The sequence below is a fragment of the Nipponia nippon genome, unplaced genomic scaffold, assembly GCF_047370975.1.
Source record: "Nipponia nippon isolate SJK-2023a ecotype South Korea unplaced genomic scaffold, ASM4737097v1 scaffold_9, whole genome shotgun sequence".
Taxonomy (NCBI): Eukaryota; Metazoa; Chordata; class Aves; order Pelecaniformes; family Threskiornithidae; genus Nipponia; species Nipponia nippon.
Window position 1 is genome coordinate 33,776,599 of NW_028262413.1, and position 17,155 is coordinate 33,793,753.

The 17,155-nt window shown below is 36.2% G+C and overlaps 1 protein-coding gene across 6 annotated transcripts in view; it reads right to left on the bottom strand.

The window, feature by feature from the left end:
* The window catches only part of CGNL1 (cingulin like 1), a 63,678-nt gene that overhangs the window by 41,118 nt on the left and 5,405 nt on the right, over positions 1 to 17,155 (bottom strand). For 4 of the 6 annotated variants that reach the window (XM_087745100.1, XM_087745096.1, XM_087745099.1 and 1 more), the window contains exons 2-6: positions 3,993 to 5,595; positions 3,375 to 3,469; positions 2,314 to 2,407; positions 1,232 to 1,333; positions 360 to 508 (exon numbers count right to left, since the gene is read on the bottom strand). In XM_087745100.1, the coding sequence (XP_087601226.1) occupies positions 360 to 508; positions 1,232 to 1,333; positions 2,314 to 2,407; positions 3,375 to 3,469; positions 3,993 to 5,576 (2,024 nt within the window). In that variant the 5' untranslated portion in view covers positions 5,577 to 5,595. Of the gene's footprint in view, positions 1 to 359; positions 509 to 1,231; positions 1,334 to 2,313; positions 2,408 to 3,374; positions 3,470 to 3,992; positions 5,596 to 8,266; positions 8,352 to 17,155 lie in introns of all 6 variants that reach the window. The other 2 variants (XM_087745097.1, XM_087745098.1) reach the window with 1 other exon arrangement.

The following is a 17,155-nucleotide window of genomic DNA, read 5'->3' on the forward strand; positions in this document are numbered from 1 at the left end:
AAATGAGAACTCTTAAGTAGATATTTAAGTGAAAAGTTGTATTTTATTTTAAACCCGGTACTATATTCTTGACTAAAGCACTAGAACGTTTCCATATTTTAAAGACTTGAACCATGAAATATTAAAAGCAATTCACACTAAGAGGAAGACTGTAAATTAAGCAATCTTTCTTTTCATTCCAGATGTTCTAAAAACATGCCATTTTTAAACAGTAGACACATTTCCTACAATAACAAACATCACTCTGTCTGATGCTATTAACATATTCTGAAGACACAGGTACTTTTAGTCTAAAAGGTTTAAGAAAAGGTACAAATTATGAGTATGAATGATGAATAACTTTTCTAGAATTAACTCACTCCTCTAGGTTTTGCCTGAGTTCCTTCTCACTTTCTTCAAGCTGCTTTTTTAAGGCTTCTTTTTCACGTATACTTTCATCAAGTTGCAACTGAAGATCTTTCAGGCTTGCTCGTGTAGCATCTCTCTCTTCTTTCGAATTTTGCTGATTCTGAATTTTGTACACCAAAGGTTAAGCAAGATAATAAACTAAGCATAAATAAATAAAAGGCTCTTTTTAATTATACGAAAGACGCTATTTCAAGATGTGATATATTTCACTTGCAGAAGTGCTTATTAATTTATGAATATTGAAAGCTTGGTATGTTTATTAAAACACACGAAGCACTGCTTTTTGATTTTTATTAGAAATGTGAGAAGTGAAGTCTCCTCAGTACTATGTAATCAGTTTCAAGTATATTGATTCTTATCACAGACTCAAAATGCAAACCGAAAGAAGCCAAGCTGTCCTTCTCATGTCTTCAGAGCATGGCTGTACTTAATTACTTTGAATTCAGCAGTGCAAAAATAATACTGTAATTAATAAACAGCAGCTAGTGAGTAATAGTTTGTCTCTCACTCCATGTCTGTCTCACTGCAGTCAACAGATTACCATCTACCTTTGCAGATACCTAAGAAATTTTATGTGCACGTGCCTAACATTTTTCTTCACCGCTCCAAACTCCTGCTCAAATACAAAGAAGAAAAAGATTTCTTAAAAAGGGTAACTATGCTATGAGCAACTACACTTAAAATAGTCTTCTTTAAAAGCACAGGTGTATCTGGATTAAAAAGAATATGAAACAAAAAAAGATTCAGCTGGCTGACAGTTGTCACTTACTAAGAAAAGCATATTTGAAATAGTCAAATGCTTTACAACAACAAAGTGCCGTACCCTAATTTCTAGATCCAGTTTTTTCTCTAATTCTTCCACTTTCTTTTCAAGTTCTGCTTTTTGTTCCACCAATGCTTTTACTTCAGCTGAAGAATCCGAAACCTACAATTAAATAGAGATGTTTACTCCCACAAAGCCAAGATGTTCTTTGACAATCGTTTTTTAAAATCTAAAGTAAAGCTACAAGCAAGGCTAATAACGTGTAGCATCAACTGCCTGAGCTCACCAGGGACTTCTCATATGGGTCAAGCCAAGCTAATATTTTCAAAGGAACCATGATTTGATTTTCATAAAACCTCTTGGTAACTGCTCAAGGCATGTTGCCAACAATACAGAAAATATACAAACCTGAAGAAAAACTCAAATTGGGCAACATGTGAATTAAACCACGAGTAACTGGGGCCAAATTTGACTGAGAGATCACCAGTTACACAAAATGGACATCAAAGGGTTTCATGCTCATATGTCAAGACAGATTTTCAAACATTGGGTTTTGGTAATTTCTTAAGATGTGTTTTATATTTTCATTTTGCCTAATTATAGCCCAGGATAAAATAATCATCAGAAGTAAGCATTTAATCCTTCTTATGCCATCACTGCAACAACTGGGCATTTCTTCACTTTGCTTTAGTGAACAACAAAAACTTTTCTGTAGGCTGACTGACAAATGCTATTATTGTAATATGGCTTTTAAACAATATCCCAGATTACTGTTTTTTTAAATTGCAAATTAAAATACTCTCTTCACTTATGTATCTATTTACGCCACTATAATGAGTGAGAATGCTTTTTCTTCAATCCAACAGCCTTTTGATGTTCACGTTCAGTTTGCATCCCTCTCCTCCTTAAACGTAGAAGCAAAATAGAAGCTCTCATGGTAGACTCCTTTACATTCTTTTTTAATTGTTAACAAAAAAATTTCCCATAAGTCACCTCAGTGCATGATTATAGCAGTAGCTATACTACTGAGGGTCTACAAGAATAGTCTAATTTAAGTCAATGAGGGGATTGAAATTTTAAAGCTCTGTTTGAACACTGTATCACTATGAAAACAAGCCAAAGCAACTTAAAAAATTGTTTACCTGTGTCTTCCCAGCAGCTCTTGACTTTAAAGTCTGAATTTTCTCAAAAACTAAGTTGACTTTCCTCTTTGTTGCATCGTCATTATCAGCACTTCTAAAACACAGATAGTACAAGTAAGCAACGATATGATCAAAGGTACTATTTGTTAACATCAAAACAAATTCAGTGTCCAAACTATTGAAAATCACCACCATAAAAAAAAAAAATCTAATACGAACCAGTCAGAAATTATCTTAACTATGATTTCATTAAACCCTTTAAAGAGAGGTTGTTAAATATTTATATTCCAAATGTTTTCTTAAATAAATAAATAAATAAATAAATAAATAAATAAATAAATAAATAAATAAATAAAATCACTGAACTCTTTAATTGCAACTCTCTTCTATAAGACTATACCTGTGGAAAGACAGGTATTCAGCACGTATATTACTCAAATATGCTGAAATTAGAAGTAATTACTATTAGGTTTTTCAAGTCCTGACTACTGCACCATAAAATAACACTTCAACAGATCCCAGAAGCTGCTACATCAGGAATGCAAAGAAATTTAAGTGCATGATGTGTATTTTAATTCATTTCTCCTTCCTTCAATGTGTTCTCATTAGAAAATACCAAGTAAAAGAATTACAGGTGGACAACGGATTAAATGCACAGCAAAAAGAGAGCTTCTGTCAAACTGTAAGAGATAACACTTTTTTGTTGTCTTTTAAAAAACCCACAAGCCTAAACTCCCATGAGGTATGATTTGAATTCTTCATGAACCTCCACATCACATGACGTTTAACTCCAGAAGTATTTAAAAGATAAAACATATTCTGATTCACAAATGTCAAGTACATTTCATCAAATCCTGTACAGTACCTTATGTAAGTCCTGATTGCCTGGCTATTTTGGGATCCTATAATGCCTTAAAGGACAGCGCTGAGATACAGAATTATGAAACAGATATTTCATTTAGTTATAGCTTTGATTTTACAGTTTCACATTTTAAACAGAATAGAAAATAAACACTGAGAAAATGCAATCTCCTCTCCAAAAGTTAACTACATTTACTAACCCTTCCTTAAGGTAATTGTAAAGTATCTGTTTAGCAGTCTCTTCATTCGTTTGCTGTGCAAGATCTTGCTGCCCTTTTAAGAGATCAGGAGTTGCCTAAAAGGACAAGATAAAGTGTCAAAAAATATAATCCTATGAGGGCTGTAAATACAACCTGTACAATTGAAGTTCTCCATTCTATTCTATTATGAAAACATTTATGTACTGTGGACCTGAAGTTCACAAAGATCCACTGGAGTTTTGGCTTAGTGCAAGAAGAAAGCATACTCCACACCAAAAGAAAGAAAACATAATTTTCAGTTACATATATTTCAGCATTCTACTTTTGTGCATTTGTGCTTAAGGATCATCATAACATCATTTACAATAATCTTCTTTGACCCCACCATCTTCCTTCACCCATACTAGAATAAGCTGGTTTACAAACTATGTTTTCTATACCTTCAACTACAGGAGTAATTTTTATATTTACATTTCTCCAGAACAACTCTGCTATCCCATTTGGAAGTACTGTGCAATGGGAATTTGTTCTAATGAAGACCAGAAAAATATGCATTGTAACAATATGACAGTTTTAGTATGCTAGAGTGCAAAACACAAAGAGTAAATTCAAAATTACCTGTATATTAGGGACGGACGAAAATGTTTTTGCAGAAATCTTCTTGGCTCCCGAATCAGGTGGAATTGTGATTTGGTTTGGCAACGACAAAGTAGAAGTTACTGTTCTAACTTCCTCTCTCTTATTCTGTCCTGGGAGTGTAGACGACCTAAACATCAAGCTCTCGGTATCAGCTCCATTTTGTTTATGGTATTGCAAAGAATTGAAATTGCTCTTCTGTGTGTCTTTATTAGGCATCTGCAGTTTTCCAATACTTCGAGCAGAAATCTTGATCTCTTTGGAAGGTGACTTTTGATCTCTGAATAACTGCTTGTGAAGGCAAACTTTAGATGGTCTCAGCAAGTGCTCAGTTGACTTACCCAAGCTTTTACTGAATTCACCTAAATAATCTGAATTTACATCAAGCCCTAATGACAAGGCACTATCAACACTTCTTGATCTTTTACGATCATCTGGATGAATTCTATTCCTTTTTCCTGACCTACCTCTTCTGGGATGATCAACTTTCTTATCAAATTTTTCAATTAGCTGATCTACTCCTGGAAGTGAACCAGTGTCAATATCACGGCCAGTTCCAGGCAAAAATGGGATATACCTTCTGTTTTCATGCCGATTAACATTGTCTGCATAGATGGCATACTCTTGGTCATCAAGTAAAAATCTGTATAAGGAATTTGCAGAAGTGGGAGTAGCTGATGAGGACGATGATCTTCGTGAGTCATCCAATACTGGCCCAGCTGAATCTTGTCTGCGAAAGGGAAGAACATCTGGTCTAGGTTTTCTTGTCTCCGGATAAGCAGTGGGACTAACACATGGGGATCCTCCTGCAGATGAAAATGATTCTGAAACACACACTTCATTGGGGCTGATTGTGCTACTGGGACAATCCAACAGCTGCTTATTTTGGTCTTCTACTGATCTGTTCAAATGTATCTTTTTTGAATTTGCTTTGGTTGGCTCTGCAAGATATGTATTTGTTTTCTGTAGGGACACTACTTTAGATGAGGAAATCCGAGGCTTTGCTTCAGTTTTATCTTCATCTGCAAAAGATTTAGATTTACTGCACACAGAAGATTGGTAATTACCCAAGTTCAAGTTATTTTTTTCAGGATCATAAGGCTGTAGAAGTTCAGGATGTCTTTGAAAGTTCAACAAATTGGAGGATTTCATTGTTCCATCTTTAAAATCTGATATTCCATTTTCCTTTTCATTCAGATTGGCTATCTTTAGGCTTTTAAGCACAGAAGGTTGCATGTGCTGTGTTCCAGGAAACTCTGTGTGTTCACTGGTTTTGTCCTCCAACTTAAAAGCAGTATTGGAGTCTGTGGCTGGCTTGCTTACAGTCTGAGAAATGACCTGCTGTTCTTTTCTAGAAGGAGCGGGATTTTCTGACAAACATCCTTCTGTATTATTTAGTACTATGTAAGGATGTCCATCGATTCCTTGAACTCTAATACTGACACCATAAGACCCCGTCCTAGAATTTTGTGCATTTCTAGTTTTTTGAGTCTCCTCGCTTGCGAGTTCAAGAGTGACTTCATAGTCCTGCTGCACGTGCTTAAAACCAGCAAAATATGGCTCCATGATTGTCAGAGGATTATAGCTGAATAGAAGAAAAATTACAAAAATGTCATTGTTTTAAATACTTTAGATTATTTCATTGATTACTTTATTCCACCATTCAGTGCAACTATGAAGACTAACAGTAATATGCAGAGAAATCGATATACTAGCTATACAAAGTCCAAAGCGAGTGCATTGTGATACAAAGACAAATGTCTGACTGATTCTGGATCAATGTAACATTTACAGTCATAAAATAACATTAAGAAATAACAACGGTTAAGATTACCTACACAAAGTTGGTGCTTGACTTCAAATATAAGCAACTCTAGCACAATTTTTTGACTCAAAGCAGCTTTTATTTTGGGTATCTCCACTACATTTACTGCAGGACTGTACCCTTCTCAAATCAATGATCATTTTATAGCCAGCAGTTAGTACCAGACATATTAACGTTGAAACATAAGCCCAGGAGAACAAAACACAACCAGACAGTTTTAGGTAACTAAAGCACTGCAAGGAAGGTCAATATCCTCATGCCTTTGAGTTGCGCTTTTATGTACCTGGTTTTCAACATTTGTTTCTAAAGATACCTGAAAATAAACTTTTCATTCATTATCTCATTGTCATCCATAAGAATAAACTTTCCTACAGATTAATTTAACAATCCTCCAATTGTGGGCTTGTTCCAGAAAGCTCCAGTTGCTATTTTAAAACAGATACTTCGCTGAGCAGCAGAAATGGAAAAATACGGGTAGTATTTCCAAGGCTGATAGTACCTTTTTCAGAAGCAATAGGAATGCTAACTCCAGCCTATACGTGCCAAAACTGTTTCAGTTCCAGAAAACAATAAATTAAACCCTACCTGCACTTTTAATGTTAAATGCCATTCTCTCTTTCTGTAAGAGCTGGTTTTGTGGGTAGTTTTACTTAACTATCTGTTGCATAGTATGAGCCAACTGTCTAGTGGCAGAGGCAATGCAGTGACAGTAAGAGCCGTGTCTATAAAAGAATGGAACACAAGACTGTCAGACTGATGCAAAACCTGGAGGGAATAAACTGTTGAAGTGAGCTGGAGAGTTGAGTTATCACTGAAGCCTGACAAAACCAAGATCACTGAATGATGGTGAATAATCAAGAGGAAACAGAAACAACAGGATGTCTCATGGAAAAACAAACCTCTGCAGCCACTTTCACTCTCCTGTTTATCTCAGCATGAATCATCTCCCTCAGATATTCTAATCAGCAGCAGAATTATCATTTTTTCCTGACAGTGAATTAAAAAGCTTGGCTCAATATTCATAGTATGCTAGTTCCCACCCAATTCTGCCTTCTAGCAGGACAGGTCCCCTCAAAAACCTCTTCCGCTCCCTAAAAACCAACTCCAGCTCCTCAACAGTAGGCTTACTTCATCTGAAGGAATCAGCATATCTTTCTCTAAATACAATGCTAGATATCAAGTGATTATTTTAATGAAGAAAAAAAGCAGTCTCACTGTCAAAGTATTCCTTAGATATTAAAAAGATTTGGTGAACTAGTTAAATTCACCAAAATTAATTCAGGGGTTAAATTCACTTAGTAAAGGGAAGTAAATAGATGCTATGAATTTGATCTCCATTTAAGACTTCCTGGAGTAGGAAGAGAAACAGAACAAGCGAAAAGCAAAAATGAGCCAGAGAAGGCTAAGGGAAGCAGAAAAATGAAGGAGCAAGAACAATGGAAGGAAACAGCAAGGACCAATACACTTCGTTATCTTGGGCCTCCATTCTATGTATTTCTCCATAATTTTTTACCTTCTTTTCTTAATACTCATAACATCTCACATTAATTGCACTGTTTCAATGTACAAGCTGAGACAAAAATGACAAAGTAAAAATAGCAGCAGCTGATTCTAATCACCCAGTCAACAAAGAGATCTCCATTGATTCAGTGGGTTTTTGACCACGGCACTGAAATCACCTTCTGAGCTGCACTGATCGTGGCTGAGAAAGCAATGGAGGAAAGAGAGCGAGCACTGTACAGAGTTGTAACTTAGAATCTACACTGTAAAGGAACCAGACCACACTAATCTAATGAATGGTTGCTGGAGGTGGGAAAGAAACCAGGCTCTCCGCTCTGCCCTTTAAACTGTTGAGTGGGTCCAGCTACATTCATCAATGTCTCAAAATTGTTCTTTGTTTGCTCAAGGCAACAAAAAGGAAGTATTTTTAAAAGTTCAAAAGTTGTTTTCAAATAAAGTAAGCGTTTTGAACCTTTTATGCTTTCCATTTTTATATTACTGTTACATTATACAATGTTGATCTGAAGTTAGTACTATGGGTATGTAATGAAATAGTAATTTAAATAATTTCAAGTTTTAGCAAAATAAAAATTATGAAATAAAGTTTCTCAGACTCCTAAATCAAATCTGCATGATTGTCTAGGGAAAAAGTGTTAACAAGACATGATTTTGTAACTGAAAATTACTAACAAAGAGACTTCAAACAGCCCGTGAAAAAAGCAACATAATTCTATATCTTCCAAAGAGCAAGCGTTTAAAGTGTCTCAATTAATGTTTTCAGAAAACACAAATGATTCAGAACTTAACTTTATAAAAAGAAATCTAGTTTGCAGAACACAGTGTGCTGTTACTACTCTGAGTACGTCAAAATCACTCATGGCATATTTGCATGTGACCATGTAAGTGAAAAAAACCCATGATTTATACATACTTGGTAGAATATATCTGCAGCAGATGAATACATGAACATCTTTAAAAAGGCTCTCCGCTTAGCAATTCTAGGAAGATTAGAAATCCTGCCGATAAATTTAGACAAATTACTCAGTATATGAAACTTTACACTGCACTTTAAAGCTGTATGCATTAGCAGACCTATAAAAAGAGTAAAGTTCATCTGAGTTTGCCCATAGTGGTAAAAATTAACAAACACAAGAAAAAAGGGTCAAAAAAAATAAACCTAAAACTTAAAAAAAAAGGATTCAAATCAACCAGCATAAAAAATAGATAAGCAATAAATTACAATATGTCAAATTCAGTGTGACTGCAAAAGCTGCACTTTCAAACATGTTGCAAAGTTGCTAAAAATAGTAAATAATAAATAATCTACCTTAAATTAACCATTAGTGTATTTGATTTGTCTCTAAAACTATAAAGAAATAAGTGTATTTGTCTCCCTCATGTGCATTATACTAATAAAACACTTGATTTTACTATACAGAAGGGTACAACCTTGTAGAAATCAAAGTGCTAAACCAACAATTTTTAAAATAAAACATTTTATCTTTCTGGAACTGTGAAAAAAATTATGTGTATAAATCCCCATTACATCCACAAGAAAATAAGACAGCTGGCCCTACCATTCAAATAGTTGAAGGCTTTACTTAGAGTTTGTACTTTATAGGATGTCAAGCCACAATGGATAATACTCCCATGAACTACATAATATCAAAAAGTCATTTTACAATACATGAAAACACTGGTTTTGTAATATTGTAAACATTTTTAAATTAAAAAAAAGCATTGCTGGTTTTCCTCACACACAACCTTTCTGATGAAAACCTAAAACCTCTAATGATGTTAATTGTTTAATTACAGTTACAGTCATATTTCTACACACATATTGTGCAGTCGGCATCTCAGGGTTTGGCAGGCTTACAGCAATAGATTAAGATGAGAGGACTGAAGCTGTTCCTCTCCCATCTGTCTGCCCCACTCCGCCGATGGACGTCATCATGACAAAAATGAAAACATTTGAACACTCTGATGGCTGAGTATACACCTCTGCCATGAAAATTTGCAGACTGGCACACTCAGGTAAATGCAATCAGCCTTGTGTTCCCTACTATTAACAATTGAAATTCTGACATCCGATACAGTGGAGGAGCTGACAGCTGGGGGCACTGACAACTGTCCAGTTTTAATCTTCTTTAAGTCTTCTGAAGCCCTCAAATGTTACAACAGAACAGTTTGTTTACTCTTAAGCTTATGAAAAGAGGTTAGATATTTTAACAGTAATTAGGAAGAGATTCTCCTTGTTTCTGGGCCTGCTTGTTGTTTCCTTGTAGTTACTTATAAAAAAATAGCAGCTTTTTTTTTTTTTTTTAAATAGAGGGTGATATAAATCTTAATTCCAGGTTTTCTGCCAAACTAATACTTCTAATATTAAATAACCTAGTCTTGCTAGTAATTTTATTTGCTGTCTCAGAGGAGTTTAAAATACAGTTTTCAGAAAACAGAAGCAATGATTCTGCATAAATTCTTTATTAGGCAGAAGACTGTCATTCTATTATCTTATAAAACAATCAGTTCTTATCTCCTATTTGTGAAGCGAATATTATCCCAACAGCATATACAAATTAATCAGGACATAAGAAATAACTACTTCAATGTTATTTTCTTTTGATAATATTCTACTTGCCAAAACAACAGATAATACAGCCAAGGACATAAAACCATCAATATCTTCCACAGATTAAAAGTTCAGCTGCAGTTTAGAACAATGAAAGTATATTGACATCATCTGCTTGGTAACTTCATCTGCTGTTTATACCAAGCCAAATTGTATTGAGCAGCAAAGTTTCACCTGAAAACTTGTGAACCGTCCAGAAAAAAAAATAGGCTGATTTTCTACAGTTACACCATATAAACTTAAACAGCTGGACTTACTGATCAACAAGTTCAGTAAATCCAGTCATCATCTACAGCAAGTCCAAAAGAATACAGAATTAAAGATCCAGGAAACACAGGCAGGCACAAACAAGGCAAAATCACTCCATTAAGTAACACATGATGTTTTACAGGTATCATTGGAGTGTATCCACTGTACGCCCCAGATAAGTTATTTTCTTTGAAATATCAGCGGAAGAGTAATTTTCAATCAAGTATCTCCTTGAAAACTGCCAAGAGCTGAAAGAAACTGACTTAATGACCCTACCATAGATGCAGCCTGAGCCTGCAGGCCTAACCCTTGGCATCTACATAGGCCTTTCCTCACTCTGAAACCCCATGAAAACCACGTGCAGTCCCTGTGTGGTTACATCCAGTTTCATCAGGCTACAGGATCAAGTTCTTTAAAAATTCCTAATTTGTTGGTTTGAAAGATGCTTACTTCACTTCAATGTTGTATGTTACCAACTGACTTAAAAAATGTAGGCCATAACACACTATCTAGCACCCCACACTATCTAGCACCCCATTACCTCAGCTTGTACAATTCTCCCTGCTCCTTTTGTGAGCCAGCAACCACACAGCCACACGGCTTTACTGATCCAGCAAAAAAATGAGCAGTTTTCTATCAGATCAACAAGTAAGGCACCAGGGAATGATGGGATCACCTATTTTGGCAGCAACATGGCCTTGGACTGCTTGAGGCAATCACAAAATTCCAAACTGAATTTGTATTTTAACTCCATTTTCAGGGACAGAAACCTTTAAAAACTTTTGCGAACAAACAAAGAAAATTGGCACAAAAAGCTGTTCAGGCCTTTCACTTTTGGGGTATCTTTTAAAAATAAGCCTTCATAAAGGTGTTTAAACACTCAGATACTGGCCTCCAGTGGGTATGAAAGTCCCATATTTTATCCTTACTCAGAAGTGGTTTCATTTTTCTGAACGACTTCTTTTTGCCAAAAATAGAAACTATAACATTTTTGTTTATAAAGAGAACTTGTCAGCAGAGGTTCTCATGTCTGAAAATCCAATACTCTGCATGTACTTCTGTAGTAGTTTCTTCTTCAGTGGTGATAAGATACTTTACAAAGAACCACAGGAGAGGAATAATGAAGGTTTAACAGCTCAAAAACATTTTTTTTTTTTAAATGCCTCCAAAACAGTTCCTTTCACGGCTATTTTAGAGCTAGCTACCAGGAGCTACTGGTGACCTGCCTTACAAAAAAAGAAAACCCCTGTGATTTGGAACCCCGACTGTTCTCCCTGCCAACATGAGCAGAAAAAGTGTGCGTTTGAGAAACATACTCCTGTGCCAGACATGGCTGTTCCCTTCAGCGGCTCTGCAGCCTGCCTAACATTACAGCATCACAAAGGCATGGAATTGTGTCCACTCATCCATTTCAGTTCTTCTTTAGCCAAACCTACAAGAGAGATTTATAAAAAAAAATGCCTTCCCAACCCCGCCTATGAAGCTTGCTCTTCTGTATCCTGCCCATACACCCTCATTACTAAGCATGCCTCTAACACATCTGCAATAATGCACCTCACACTTTCTGCTTCCAGCACACGAGCCAACTAGCCGCGCTGGACAGACAGGGCTCCTGGGATATGTAACACAGGCATGTGGGGGGGACACACTATCCCACCCCCAGCAGATACACTCCCTGGCCTCCTTAAAGACCCACAGATCCTACACAGGTATTGCCTCACATTACATGTATGCTCCTTTTGCATACATCCAGTGAAGGTATATGGAAGAATAAAAAGGATCTGACTTTTCCACTTTTCCTATGGCACTAGGACTCCTCTCTGGCTCTCTTGATAGAAAAACAGGAACTTCTGCATATCCAATATCATAATCCTGAGACTCCTAAGACTAGATCAGCTGAAGATTTTTCATTAAAGGAAGGTTAGGGCATACCACACTATCTTCTCTTCAGAGGAGTGAACTTCTGGAATTCTGAAAATTTCAAGCTATTAAAGGCTAACTTATGAAATTACATTTGGTTCCATGGAAGTTATTTCCAAATTTTCTTACCACAAGAAAAAAAAAAAAAGTCACTGCCCATATTATTTAATCAGTGTCTTTTTTTTAAAAAGGGGGATGTAACAGTTTATGGATGTTTACTCCGGATTTTTCACACACACACAGCAAAATGCCAGGAAGGAACTATGAAATTTGTCCTCCAGCTTTACATAACACGGAGCTTGCTCTCCAAGCTAAATAATGGATCCTCTGTGCAGCTGACTATTCAGAAAGTACCAGCAATATCACACAAAGACAAAGTGGGTGTTAGGTCAATAATAAATGACCGTGCTACAGAAAAAAGACAGGAAATAACTTTAGGAGAGAAGAGGAAGGAAAACTTACATACTGTGAGGGTAAAGAAAAGGAAGCAGACAGGATAATTCATGGCAAGTCCGAAACTGCAATGTTTTTACACTCAGTGGAACACAATCTCACAAACATGCTTTGCGAGCACAAGGGGAAACTTCCATCACCCTCAATCCTACCTACAATCTGAGGCTTCTGCAAAGGAAAATGTGCCTGGGTCCCTTTTAGTCTATATGGAAGATAGCTCTGGGGTAGCTGAGTTTACTTGATCTACTGCTTACAAGAGAGCAGAAGGGAGGAAAGGGAAATTTTAAAGTTCTAGATATGGGACTGTAAAATGTGACAGTGAAACTCCTTTAAGAGCAAACTGACAATATCCAGGAACAGAAAGACATCTGAAACAACAAGCTTGCCGTCTTTCTAGTAGATTCCTTATCCCCATTTAACATTTTTTTCGCACTTGAGGTATATTTTTTGTCTCTATGAAATTATATTTGTAGCATATCTGGCAGTCACTCCTCACAACTATTAGAAAGAAAATTATGATAGTTACAGAACACAATAAAACTTCCACAGCAATTTCTTCTTGTCCCTGTACTGTCTATAAACTGTCACTCCCTGTCTAGTGGTCAAAATTCAAAACTTTCGAAAGGCCTATGCAGAGGATTTTCTACAATATATCATGTCATAATTCAGTTCATGCAGGCTCTCTGCAGGCAGCAGTGGGGAAAAAAAAAATACCCTGAGAGAGATTTGTTTTATTATTGGTCAGCATTTCTGATGTCAGTATCAAAGACCTACCTAAAATTTCTATAAATGAAGAATTAGAAAACAGACCACTGAGTTTTAAAATATTCATTCACATGAAAAGCAGCCCAAAAGCTTCATGTCCCACCTCTTCTTCTTACCTGTTGGAATGAGAGAAACTGAAAAATTCTGTGCTTGAAAAAAATCATGAGTTGCTGGGAACCTAAGCCATATGGCATGTATTATTCAGAACTTCATATACCAGTGTTACAGCACAAAGACTTATGCTTGGTATCACACAGACACAAGACCAAATCAAGGTATCTCTTCAGTCTCCAAGACAGGGCTGACCTATTATTATAGGCAGAATTAATCTTACATATTTCATAAAAAGTAAGCTAGCAATTTATATTCTTCCAAGAACACTACATATAAATGAACCACACAAGCTATTTCTAAACTTTGTACTAGATCCCATCCACCACCTTAGATACAGTCCCTCCTCATACAGTCCCTGCATGCACCTATACTACTAACTGGTGCAGTGCAAAGAGAAAAGAAACAGGTTTTGACCTGCTGCATTCCATTGTGGCCTCAGGACTGCCTACCCAAAATTGCATTGTTACCTGCAATGAAATTCATACCCATGGCCAGTCCAAGGTGTGCATGGTGCCCACGTAGAGAAGTAAATGCTGGAGGACCACACACCCGCACTGCAAGTGGGTCACTCAAGCCTCCCTTTGAAAGCAATAATTCCAGCCTCCACACCAGAAGCCATATAGGTCTATGCCTTCCATAAATGCAACATGTTTTGTTTTTTTTTTCCTTCAACCAAGCTGTGATTAAATATGGTAGTCATATGGCTTTGGGTGCATAATGAAAAATGAAGTCCAGCCAGGAACACTGACACACAGAGAAGTCTGTGGACAGAAGGAAGCATGCCATCACAATAATACATTTTAGTAGTGAGTATTTCAACATTTCTGAATCAATTACTTTCATTTCTATTCTGTGAAAAATAGCACTCTGTTCTGATTTCAGATGGCAGCCTAGGGATGACAAGTTAGAATTTCCTGCAGGATGAAAATTCCAAAGAACACTTTTCTTCCATAGCTGTTAGTGGAAGGAAACAGCCATGCTTAGGTTAGCATGGATTACACGTATTATTTTATCAATTTCTCCTGAAACACAGTATAGCAAAGTGGATGAGTCTTGGATCTGCTGCCTTAGACATGAGGATTTCAGTTTTGGTTCTGCCCAAGTATTAATCTTATACAGATGCTCAGCCAATAAAACAGAATACTAATAGCCACCCTTTCAAGGACAGGAAGAGAACTGTATTTAATAAAGACTGTCAGTAGAAAGAACTATTAACAGCAGTTAGAGCAAAAGATACTGTTCGCTTGCTTACAGCTTGGTTCATACTCCCTCTGGCTGAAAAACGTTGTGTGTGAGGAAGTCTCAATGTCTCAAATGTAAACATCTTGTTAGTCCTATGAAAGTATGTGACAGATCAGCCAAATGCTTGAGCTGTGTGACAACTAGCAGGTTTTGTTCGTTTATTTTTTGGGGGTTCTTGTTGTTTTTTTTTTAAAGGAGAATCTGCTTCAATGGCTGTAAGTCAACAACAAGCCATTTTGGCAGATCCTCAGGTTCATAAATTGTCAAAGCTTGACTGAAGACAAGGACATAATATATATCCCATTTTCTTAACCTGCTATGTATGAAGTCATCTAGTCATAATTTTACAGGATTTATTCCCAGAGGAAATATGGCATGACCTATTAACCTTGCTTACTGAGTGGAAATTAAAGCCTTAATTTTTGTTAATGATAAAAATATTAAGAAAACCCCAAATTTCTCATGTAATATTCTAAACTATTACCACTGCAATATATATTTTGTATCATTATTAAAAAGCGCTCTTTTTCTTTATTGAAGTAATTAGTTTCCAGATTCTCACAAATTATAAACAAAAGGAAATCAGTGACAAAAAGCACATTACAAGTATACTAAAACAGAAGTCAATCTGTATTTGAAATACAGTTCCAAGAAACTAATTCATGTCATCTGTCTTGACTAGTCCCAGGTGCTCTATACTGTGGTACTAGTTAAGTCACTGGAGGAAGATGGAGAGTTACATCTGTTTATTAATAGTTACATTGGTACAAGCTTTATGTGGCCTCAAGTACTTGCATAAGTGTACTTATACCACTGTACTGTTTCGTCTCCCGCACAGGCTCATATACACCTGTACAAGCTCTTTTTTGCAACTAACACAGCATCCAATCTACTGGGGTTATCTACTTACACTTTAAGTATCCTAGCACCATTGCAGCACAATTAATGTTTATAAACTTCAAATACAAAAAGTAAGCAAACAACAATGAAAGTTATAAATACTTATCTCCGAGTTAATTACAGACATGTGATATGACCACACTCAGTTTTTCCTCATTTTTATGACAAAATTGCAAAGGAGAAGGTTAAAAAAAAAAAGTAATAAAGTCACCAAGAGGAAATTTTATTTTATATACTCTATTCTAGTTTAGCAAATTCTAAATGTTCGTATCTGTTGAAGTATTGACAGAAACAACAGCTGAGTGACACAAGGATACTTACGGATTCTAAAAGCAGTTTGTGATTTCAAATACAATAGCTGGTTTGTATCCAAACATCTGATATGATTACACTCACTCCACAAGAGATTCTATGTTGTTTCACTACATTTTCCTCCAATTGTCAGTGTTAGAAACTTTGTTTTTTGTTCCAAAGGAAATTATCTTAATACATCCCAATGACATCATTGTTGTTTAAATAGAAGAGATTATCCTGTTCATACTTTTAGGGGCTCAGGCAAAAATCAAAAGTTAATAAAGTAAAATAATAAGTATCTTAGAAAGCCCTTCTTCAAGAAATGGAAACAGAGTTAGGGCAACCTTTGTTAAAAAGTTTTGCCAGTGCTTCAAGAACACAAAATTATTTATAATATTATTTAAAATAAACAAATTATTAAAAAAAAGTTCCCCTACTCCAAAAATTATTCCTTGGCTTTAGATGTGACGTATCACTGAACCTTCTTCTCAGTATTCCCACCCAAAAAAATATAATCTTGTCTAGAGAAATTACAGTTACAGCAACACAACAGATGCAACCAGCAAAACTTTGATTATACAAGTATAGCTTATTCCTAAATAAAATTAAGGATGAGCTGAGTACAACTGCATGCAGAGACCAAGGTCTCACCTATATGAAGACACACAGAAAAGGGTTAATCTCTATACAGATGGAAGTATTTAAGCAGAAAAACTACATGTAAAATAGACTTTAGGAGTCATATTTACACAGCCAACATAAGGCCACAGCTTCATGTGTATTCAAGCTGGTTATGGCTCCCATTTTTTCTATTGTTAAACTTTGTCTTAATTGCATTGTATTCTTTAAACACTTGGCTTCACACCCATCTAGTCTCTTTCAACTAACTCAACCATGCATTTTAAAATTCAAATAAGCAGTCAGAACTGCGGGCCCTGAGCCCAGCCACCACAAGACAACAAGATGATATCATCACACTCAATCTAAGAGGCATAAGCTGAGTAGAGAGAGGCTAGATAACTCCACAGAGGAAAGCAGCTTCATGGTGTGCTCGACTTCTCCACCAGGAGATGCATCACTTAAAAGGGCCTACAAAGCCCATGCAGCCAAAGCTTCCTGGTGTGAACCCTGCTTGTACACTGAGCACAGGTTTAACCAGCTCCCACAAGCCACCACTCTTCTTACCTTCACGCTGGAATAGCATAATTACTAGGGGGGAAATGAGGGAGGTAGGGCTGCTTCTTTATGAGGCTT